This window comes from Solanum lycopersicum, chromosome 7, assembly GCF_036512215.1.
Source record: "Solanum lycopersicum chromosome 7, SLM_r2.1".
Taxonomy (NCBI): domain Eukaryota; kingdom Viridiplantae; phylum Streptophyta; class Magnoliopsida; order Solanales; family Solanaceae; genus Solanum; species Solanum lycopersicum.
Window position 1 is genome coordinate 3,004,067 of NC_090806.1, and position 11,782 is coordinate 3,015,848.

The window sequence follows — 11,782 nt, forward strand, 5'->3', positions numbered from 1 at the left end:
TTATCTCCCTGCACTTATTTTATAAGTAATTTTCTATTCCTTTTCGGCCTACGTGGCACTAGTTTTAAAAAAAAGTCAATCAGCATTGGACTCACAAGATAGTGTCACGTAGGTCAAAAAGGAATAGAAAATTATTAATAAAGTAAGTTCAGGGAGATAATAGAACCTTAGTATAGTATAAGTGTGTCTCTGAGATTTCGAAAATAAGTTGAGGAATACTTGTGGATTATCTCTTTTTTTATAATAATGTGTGAGTTTAGTTAAATAGAATGTAATATCATATAAATAGAAATAACATTTATTTAGCGATCTTTATCCAAGTTTTGAACTATTTTTTATCGTACGATCCAAAAATGGATTCTTGACAATTGAATCTGAGTTTATTGCATGTTCAATTATGTACTTAATAAATATTTTACTTTCTATTTCTCTTTTATAAAAATCTTCCCCACACACAAATACAAAAGAATTAATATTAAATGTTTGAGTGATCATACATTGATCTTTTCTAACAAAACAAATTATAAGTAGGCAACTTTGTCGGCAACTTGGATTATCAATGAGACCCCACTACCAAAAACTAGAATTGTGTAGGAAAAAAAAAGAATTTTTTAAGTTTTATGGACCGACGGTATAAATATTTTGAATATTATTAATATTAAAAAAGAAATTTTAAGTTTTATGGATCGATAATATAAATATTTTGAATATTATTAATATTAAAAAAAAAATTTAAGTTTTATGGATTGACAGTATAAATAATTTATATATTAATATAATTTAATATACTATAGTATATTATTATTTTTGACTTTCTAACTTTTTAAATTTTATGAACTGACGGTATACATTATTGACATAACTTAATTTATTTTGATATATCATTATTTCTACTTTATAATTTTTATCTTATTAGAATTAATATACAAATTATTATTTTTCAAAAGCATAATTTTATTTTTAATGATTTTAAATTTTAAAATAAGAAATATTTTATTTTAAATTGAATATTCATTCATGATAAATAAATTTTTTTAAATGGTATCTAAACTTCTAATATATGTACATCATTAATAATTTTTTAAAAATTCTTTAAAGTTATTTTATTTGGCCATACTCATATTTTAACTTCTAGATCCACCCATATATACACTTGCAATAAAGAAAAAAACTCACAAAGTGAAAGTCCTCAAAAGCAAAGCACCCATATAAACTTTACTTGATAACTACAAGCACTAGCAATTCCACCACCAAAAAAAGAAACTATTCTATCAACTTGTCCCAATATTTCTATAACAATTCTTCAAAAATAACCCCATTAAAAACCTAACACACACACACACACAAAAAAAAAAAAAAAAACTCTTCACCCCTTTATATATATAAAGCATGTTAAGTTTATTAGTATCAATAAGGCAAAATTTAGAAAATATGGGAAAAAGTCCAAGAGTAGCTGATGAAAATATGACAAATATTTGTAGAGGTGGAACAACATCTAGATCAACAAGGCAACATAATTGGAACGGGTTTTCGATTATTTGTGGCGTTTTTCGCGCTCCATTAGCGTTATTTTCGTGTTTAAATCATCCAAGAATCAATGGAACAGATGGAGTTTGGGTTTCTGGAGAATTTTCACAAATTTCTGAAATGAATCATCTAATGGTTAGTGATAGTATGCGTTATGCAATATTAATGTGAAGAAAGAAAAAGAAAAAAAGATTATGGTAAGAAATGAAATGAAATTTTAGTCATGATGAGACTTTTTTTTTTGGTTTGTGTTTTTGGGGTTTTTTATTATATATATTGATGTATGTGAAGTTTTGGATTTGTTATTTTTCATTAGGATATCTAGGGTTGTATACGTGTTATACTTAATTTTATTTTATACGATAATGTTTGACTTGATTGATCTGATGAAAGAATTTTGAAGATAGCTTTTATGAAATTTTACGTACTTAAATATGACATAATACTTTTGTGATTATATATATAAAAAAAAAGGTATTGATGTATGTGAAGTTTTGGATTTGTTATTTTTCATTAGGATATCTAGGGTTGTATACGTATTATACTTAAATTTTATTTTATACGATAATGTTTGACTTGATTAATCTGATGAAAGAATTTTGAAGAGAGTTTTTTTAAAATTTTACGTACTTAAATATGACATATTATTTTTGTGATTATAAAAAAAAAGAGGTATACATCCAACTGAGTTTGAACATAATCCATCTAAATTAACAATCATAGAGTTCTAATAAGAGTTATTGATGTTTTAGTAAGTTATCCGTTTAAAACGAGTGATATTAAATAAATTCTGATATTTTTATAACTATATATTAAAAACATGTATTTTTTAATTTAACTATTTTTGTAATATTCTTTTAACAATATTGAACTGAAGTTTGTAAATGAAAATGAATGCTAATATGGATAATAGAGTGAATAATGGTCCTGGAGTGGAAAATTTCTATTTTAATTTTTCATTTTGGTTAATGCTTATGTATAGAGAAAATGGAAAAAAATAAAATAAAATGATGCCTTATGTTTGAGCTAGATTTAAAATAGTTTCTTACATATGTACTAAATAATTTTAATGGTTAATATTTTTAGTTTCGTTATATATTTTTATGAAATTTTATCCATTAAATATAAATTAGCAAAAAACTCATGTTTAGAGTACATTTTTTTGGTAGTTTTATATATATAGAATCTAATCCAATTTATCGAGGGGTAATTTATTAATATAAAAAAGTTTATATATTTTTAGTGTCTAATATAGTTTTTTCTGTTTTATATTTTAGGAATTGATAGGACTATTTTAGTGTTATAACTAAATTTGTTTCCTACTATTTTTGTTGATTTTTTAAAGAACATAAATTATTAAATATTTGACAGAGATCTAAAATATAAATTTTTTATCAAATTTAGAAGAGCAAAATTATTAATTGTATACTTATATAAACTATTTCGAACCTAATCTCAAACATAAGGGATATTTTTGACATCTTCTTCTTTGTGTACCTAATTATTACTTTGTTAAAAGTGCTTCTTCAATATATATATTTGTTTTCATTTTATTTAAACTTTTTTTCTTTTGATGTTTGTGTACCTCTTGTCCTTTAGTTTATAATACAGATCTTAGATTAAGAATATTTTATCTAAACGGCCAACTTAATTAATTAGTTTGATGTGACATACCTATCAATTCTCTAAGTGCTTTTATAAAAAATAATTTAAAAAATATATATAAAATTCTTGAATTAAAATTTCTAAGTGCGGCCAAATATATATATATATATCATATAACTTATTGTCGAAGGAGGCTTGGATAAATTATTTTTCGATATCCATGGTTCCACCAACGGTGATGGTCTTATTGTACCACTATTATATATTGAAGACAAATAAATACATAAAATCTATGTGGAAATCATTAGAGAAATTTTAAATATTAATTATAAATCGATGATTTTAATGAGTTCAATGATTTAAATATTCAACTCATAAAATATTATGGTAAAGTGTTTTGTAATGCATAGGTGCTTTCTGGATTCATTTAAATTTAACAATATATGCAACTTTAGTTTCATTTAATTTACTCTCAAAAATAAAATAGATTGAAAAAATGCCAATTCCAATTATATGGAACTTATTGAGAATCTTACTTTTTGTCATTTCATTTTCTATTGTCTTTACAAAAGAAAAAGAATACTCATTTCATTTTGAAAATAAGGGTAAAACATTTACACCATAAATCCAGAATAAACATTAATATTGAGATGTTTTTAGTTTTTCTCAGATGTTTGATATTTACATTAAGACTCGATAAAATTTGGATCCACGTATTGCAAGATTTATTTGTAAGGGCTAGTCCCGATAAGATTTTTTCCATTCTCAAGAATTCGAACCTAAGACATTAATTAATGACAGAGGAATCTCAACTATTTCATCAGAACTGATATCGGTCTTAACTTTGAAATAAGTACATAGGCCATGCAAATAACAATGTCATAATACTTTGGGGTTCCTTTGAACTTAGCATCGCTAATTTAATATATAACTGAACTATTTTTTTCTTTATTATCTCTTGAATGTTATTATGACAAAGAGCGTAATTATACTTTTTAGACGCGTGAGAATAAAAAATAAATAAAAGTATGCCAATGTTAATTCGACAAAAATTAATAAATAAAAGGAGAACATATACTTGAGGTATATTTATTTTACTTTTTAAAGTTTGGTAAACCAAACAAATTTCTACAAGTAATTGTTTGATATATCGATATTATTCTTACATTATTCTTTGCATTAATAATTATTCTTTGTATAATGACTAAGTTGACCTTAATATGTGATTCATATAATTTCTTTAGAATATGAGTTGATAAAGCACCTAATTAATTCCTTGGCTCCTAGAGAGAACAATCATTGCTAATATTATGTGGTCCTTTTTTGTTTTTACTCAAAATGCTATGCTTTTATTTTCCACTATTGTATACTTTTATGAAGGAAAAAAAGTGTTACTATCACTCATGGTAATGGAAAATCATTTCTATTTATTGGTAATACTAAAAAAGCATGGAAGTTTGAGGAATCAATACCCTTATTTATATATATATATATATCCATGTTTTTCCTCGAGATAATTTTTAGAATGTATAAAAATAATACTGAATATGATATAATAGTAATGTTGGAAATAGTAACGCTAGCACTATTTTTATCGACTATTATGTTTGCTTTATAATATAATGAATACACAGGGGTGTAGCTACCCTATAGTGAGGGTGTCCACACCCTTCGTCGGAAAATAATATTGTTTTTATAAGTAAAATGATACACAAAGTGATTAAATAATAAATTTTGGACATCTTTAATAGAATAAATTGTTGTAGCCAAGTGATTTTAGATGCTTTGGAAAAGCCCTAAATGCTCATATGTTTGAATCTCAATACTGACATTTTATTCCTTTTTTTTTTGACATCCTTCGTGAAATTCGCTCCACCACTGTTTATATATTAGAATAAAAATATTACTGAATATGGTTTTTTTAAAAAAGAAATAATTACTATTAATATTGTTAATGCCATAATTTACTCTACATATGAAAAATACGGAATACTGTGTATAAGAAAAATATTGATATTCAATGTGATACATGAATTGACCAAACAAAAAGTCAAATACCAAAATTAATACCAGTATTATTTTCTCTAATACTTCCGACCAAACATGAATTAATAATCAATGAAGGATCGCAATATAATATCCTTATTTGATTACATTACTATGTTCATTATATTTTTGTATATAAATACATGAGGTTGGGTATGCACAAGAAATTATTGACATTAATACAAACAAGTTTCAATTCTATCATTTTTTACGGTTCATTATAATACTAAATCGATGATGGAGAAAATTTCTAAGCAATAAGGAGCTTAGGTCAAACAAGGGTATGATATATCCCTCAATTTTGTTATTTGAAACTGATATATCTCTCGTTATAAAAATGGTTCATGTATGCTCTTACCGTTATACAAACGGCTCACATATACCGCTGCCGTTACAAAATGACTCATATATACCCTTTATTTAACAGAAGTTAAAAAATTAGTTTTAAATTTATATTTATTACTTGTAATTTTTTTAAAAAAAATTATTTAGGGGTATATATGATTTTACTATCAAAGTTCAAGATATATTTTAATTTTTTTCATTTATAAATTATTTTTTGACTTTTTTTATTATAATTATTTGAGTTTCTTATTCTTATTTTGTTTTTTTCTTTCATTCCTTAGTTTAAAGAAAAAAAATTTAAAACTATTTTTTGTGTGTATTGTAACTTAATTTCGTATTCAAAGAAAAAATTTGGTCATCTACAATAAGCTTTACAAGAATATTAGTGAAACATAAATAAATTTGATTATCAAAATAATAATTATAAATTAGTTATTGAAACAAAAAAAGGTCAAAAAATATGTTTGACGAGGATTAAATTTACTCATATACGATTATATTTTTTAGAAAAGAATAATAAAAATTTTAGATTAAAATTATTTTTTTTCATTTCTGTTAGAGGAAAAGGGTATATGTGAGCCATTTGTTCACAAGTAAGATATATATGAGTCACTTTCATAACAAGAGATACATCAACTCTAAATGACAAAGTTGAGAGGTATATCAGACCCTTTTCCATTATTAAATATGAGAAACTTGTTTGGCTCAATTAAAGTAGAACACGTTAAAAGAAAAAACGTTCTGAATTAGAAGTTTTGTTATTTCTAAATAAATTCAAGACTTCTGATTAAGATTGAAGAGATCTTATTTATCGTGCTATCCGTTATATTGTTCGCCAAGTCTCACCCCACTATTCTAAAAGTCCATAAACCTTCTCCAATGTTCGGATAAGCGACTCAATTGACTAAAGCTAAAAGGAGAAAGGGAGATTACTCTAAGTGTAGTTGAGTCCACAAGGACTCTTTCTCATATGTGTGACCAGCCAACATTCCAATAACTTCTTGCTCATGGCACCCACCACTCAAATAATATAAAACCATAAAATGGTAATCTTTGATCAACTCTAAACTCTAGTTATGTTTATTATTAAAATATTAAAAAAAAAAGAAATCATAGAAATTAATATGTACTTTAATCTCTTATAAACTTGTATATATTAGACGTCTCTTTTCATATAAATGATGTCACTAAAATCTTCGATAGTAAAATAATTGAAGTCAACTTCAAATCAAGAGTATGATTTTTTTTTCCCTCGCGTTTCTTCCATTATCGAAAGAAGATTTTTTTTTCTTAAATTATTAGTGACATCAATGTCTAAGTAAATTGGGCACGATCATGTAATAATATTCCATTTTATTTTAGATTTTCAAAAAAAAAAAAAAAAAAAACTTAGTGACATCAATGTCAAGTAAATTGGGTACAATCATTCAACTAATATTCCATTTTATTTAAGTCAACATCACTATTTGAGTATTATTTTTAGGGAAAAGATTTTTTTTAAAGAGATATTATTATCAACTTGAGCTTGCGTGAGCATTGGTATAGACATCGATATTCGATATGGATTCTCAAGATTAATTTATGTGTATTTATACTAAATTTAATGGATATGTGCTATCATGCATCAATATAGATATCGATAATTTTTTCCACCGAGATCTGAAAATAATAAAAAGCAAACTTATATTATTTGATTACTCATTATAACTATAGTTTGCTATAATTATCACCCGCGACTAACATTATACATTAATTCTGGACTGACTTCGAATTTGTATAACTAGTCATGTTTGTATATGTATAATTCGTCAAAATATACAAATGCATATGTATAATATACAATTATTTAATCTATATATATGCGCACTTAATTCACCTCTCTCACTCTCTGACCTCTCTTACTCGCCTCTCTCCTCCCTCTCCCAATCTCGCTTGCCCTATATAGAAATGTATATGTATAATATAGATTTATATACATATACAATTCACCTCTCTGCCCTCTCTCGCTCGCCTCTCTCTTCCCTCTCCCTAACTTTCTTGCCATATATACAAATACATATGTATAATATATAATTATCTAACCAATATACATATACAAATCTCCTTTCTCCCACTCTTTTCCCCCTCTCTCTCGGCTCTCTCCTCTCTCTCCCAGTTTCGCTCGCCTCTCTCCTCCATATAATATGTAGCTAAAAATTGTAATTATCAAATTATAGTTATGAAGACTAATTAATTATTTTTAAGTGGTTATGTGTGAAAGTTTCCCGATCAATGGAAGATCCTAAAGGAATAGCAGAAGTTGGGATATGGGCCAAGAAGGTCCAGTCCATCTGAAGGCCCAAGAAATACAAACACTCATGGATCAACTGATTGGCCCTATTGAATATTTAGACCAAATTAATATGAGGAAAAAAAAACAAACTAAATACACAGCTTACTCTCTAAAATATCCTGCCATATAAAAAATTTACAAAAATCTCTAACTCTCTCCTATTTTCAGATACACTACTTTACGCAATGTATTGGTCGGAATACATCATTTTAGCCGATGTATCTGTCGAATACATCACTTTACACAATGTATCAATCGAATAGCTACATCACTTTACACAATGAATCGTGATGTTGGATGATAATCTGAAATCGAAATGCGAAGTATCGGGATGTCGAGAAATATATTCGAAACCGGGACGATATGTATCGGGACGTTTGGGGATGTACCTGAATTTCACCAAATTCAGGAAATTTTTGTAATTTGAAAAAAGAGTAGAGATAAAAGTGTAATTAGCTCTTAACACTATGAAATTTATGTAAAATTCTCTATCAATATCCAATAAAACATAGATCGAATTAAAATATTTTTTATGCTGAATATGTATAATTAGTGCTAGCTCCATTTTAAAGTGATCATTACTTCAAACATCAAGGGAATACATATAAATAAAATAAAAGATGTAGATATTCAAAGTTACAAATAAAAAAATGAAATAAATAAATAAAAGAGGGAATGAGGTTGATGGTGACATATATCCACTACAAAAAATAGTGTGATAGGTACAAGCCAAGCATAGCCAGGGTGTAGGAAGAGATGAAAAAACAAAATCAGACCATAGAAAGCTAGTCAGAAAAAAACTTGAAATGCTGCTTTTGCACTAAGATTAGCTGAAGAGAGGTTGAGGGCCTGAGTGGGGTTGGAATAATACGTTTGTATTCTTAATCAGATGTTTTAAATTTGAGTTTTGATAACATAATTAAATTTGTGAGCTTCAGATATAAAATGTGAATGTAACCAATGACTTCATTCGACTTTAAGTCCAAGAAACGGAGTTTCATTTGATAAGAAATTTTAAAAATTATGATGATGAGTTCTCTACAACGTGAATTTACTTGGTCAAACTAGTAACTTTCGAACAACAAATTACAAAAAATGAACCTATAACATAAATATATATATATTCTTAACGTTTTATATAGTATGATTTAATATTCTGACAAAATTTGAATGAACCCTTCGACTCGGTTGAGAGAATATGTGTGGGGTTGGGGTATTTGAACCCTAATGATCCCCTTGGCTCATTTCTTCACGATACTCATAAGTAGTAAGACCAAGTGTCTCCCAGCTAGGAACCAATAGATATGGCTTTTTTTTCTTTTTATGAAAATTATAAATAATAATATTCGACAATGATACTCATTGAAGAACTCATTAATTATTATCATCTTTTTATCTGACCCCATTGAAAAATCACAGGCACTCAATAAGTATTCATTTAAGTTTTATGTTTATCGATAGAGAGAGAATAGATTTAGTTTCAAATTTTAAAGAAAACCAATTATTATTTTTATGAGATTAGTGAGTGAGCACCTAATGTCCCTTTCTAAGGTAATCATTTGGATTTGTATTTCTATTCCTTTTGAAAATTATCTTTTCAACTAACATAAATTTCGAGTCTAGTTTAAAAAATATATCGAAAGAATCTCATTCATTCTATCATATTTTTTGTTGATTATCGTACACTTGTTAGCTTCAATCTCTTCATTAGTTACATTCAAATCATTTTCTCAAGATCTAAGACTAAATAATATTACTTACTATAAATATTGTGATGAAATATTCATATGATCAATTATTATTTCATAAAAGATATGCAAATTTCAAATCGAACAAATAAAAATAAATGGATGAAAATGATCAATTATTATTTCATAAAAGATATGTAAATTTTAAATCGAACAAATAAAAATAAATGGAAAAAGTATCATTCCGATTCTCTCCCTTCTTTTGTGCTAATAATAATAATAATAATTTTGGTATAAAATAAAAAGATGACAAATAGAAAAGGAAAATAGTTCAATAAAATATTCTTGTGGACTTGAAATATATGGAGAGTAGTGCACCAACAAACCCAAAAAAAAAAACACACACACAATTTTCATATAAAAATATAACTTAAGACAACAAGATAAGGTTAGTTGATTTGCAGGTTGGGCACTTTTTTAGCCAACAACAAAAACTCACAAATATTTAATCTTTTTAATAATAATATATAGTGAGTAACATATTCCACTGAAATATGTTTTTGGCTTTAATTTTGTTGCCATTTTTTGGGCAAAATGCCAAATGAGTAGAGCACTAAGTGCTAAACAAAAGAAACAAACAAAAAAAAGATAATGAAGTAGAAAAGCTAAAGCAATAATATTCAATTATTATATACACTTGTTAAGTGAAGAAAAGATTTTGACGCTCGTTATATGATTCGGATAATTTTTCTCTCTTTAAATTAATTTTTGATGTAATAAATAAATTCGAGATATATTTTTATTGGAAAATAAGTCTATTATTTAAAAAATTATAAAAAATTTCTTACGAATACATCTCTTCCATTAGGTAGTGTATCATTTGAAATGTATTTAGCAGTCAAGATAATATCCGAGAACAATGAAAAATTTGAAATTTTTATAATTGAGAAAATTTCCAAGATAGGATATAATTATCATGGTATTATAAGCAAAAACATGTGAAAGTTTGTGAATATACCCCTAGTCTAGGATTGTGTACACTCTAGTTCGAAAAGTGTTTGACGTGGTAGGGGTGGGGAAAAGTTCATAAGAATTCATTATATGATTTGAGCAATTCTCGTATTTTTGAGATAATTATTGTGTGTAAATTAAGTTCGAATTTTATTTTGACCAAAATTGTTTTACTTTTGAGTAGAGATTTGTGATTATATATATACACACAATCAACATAAAAAAAATAATTATAAAATTAAAATGATGAACTTATGTGTATCAATTTTCAGAAGTACAATATGCTTGGAATAACAATTCACGAGTATTTTGATAAGCCTGACTTTATACTTAAAAGATATTTCACCTTCAATTTCGTAGATCTAAAATTAATTTTGAGATAAATAAATTTATAAAGATTATTAACGTTAATCATACCTTAGATAAAATACTTCGAAGTTTAAAAAAAGTAAAAACAAAAATAAAATTTTTCAGACTTACATATACGATAGTAACAAATTCCAAAATTGTCTTTTTTTTTTCTCCTTTAAATTTAAACATGGAAGAAATGACAATAACATTTACTTTATCAATGTGCATATAGAATACCTCTATTAATAGAAGGGTGTATCTTCTTCTTTTTTTAAAATAACTTCCTAAGTTCTAATTGTTATGGGGAAATTTTCGTAAATAATCATTCTAATAAATTTAATTATGCTTAGTTATAGTTGCATTTTTACGAATTGTAACTACAATTTAAGTCGTCTCGTTCGTATAATCCACGTATTTGTATAATTCGTAGATATATTTGTATAATTCAATTATTTTTAATAAATAACAAAGTTCTACAACTATAAATATTAGACTTGTAAACACTTATACAAATTTTAAATTATTCAAAAATTATACAAATTATGTTATATAAATTTCGAATCATACAAATGTGCAAATTATACAAAACTAAAAAACTGAGTCGTGCATTTATAGTTAAAAGTAAATTATAAATTGTAACTAAAGTAAACTATAAATAGATTTTAAATAATTAATATATATTTATTTATACCCATAATTTTTCCTATTTTCCCATAATTTTTCTTATTTATACGCATTTTGATAATTAAAACATAAGATAATAAGCAAGGGGACCGGGCTGAATACCACTTTTCCTTAATGGGCCTACCCTGCAAAAACCCACTAAAAATTGTAGCCCGTTGTTGTATTGAATAGCTAAATTGTATACGACATCAAA

At 25.9% G+C, this 11,782-nt stretch overlaps 1 protein-coding gene across 1 annotated transcript; it reads left to right on the plus strand.

The window, feature by feature from the left end:
• Positions 1–1,160: 1,160 nt before the first annotated feature.
• On the plus strand, positions 1,161–1,919 carry LOC101265142 (uncharacterized). Its single transcript, XM_004242619.5, has one exon. The coding sequence runs from the start codon at positions 1,390–1,392 to the stop codon at positions 1,696–1,698; it is 309 nt and encodes a 102-aa protein (XP_004242667.1). The 5' UTR covers positions 1,161–1,389; the 3' UTR covers positions 1,699–1,919.
• The last annotated feature ends 9,863 nt before the right edge of the window (positions 1,920–11,782 follow it).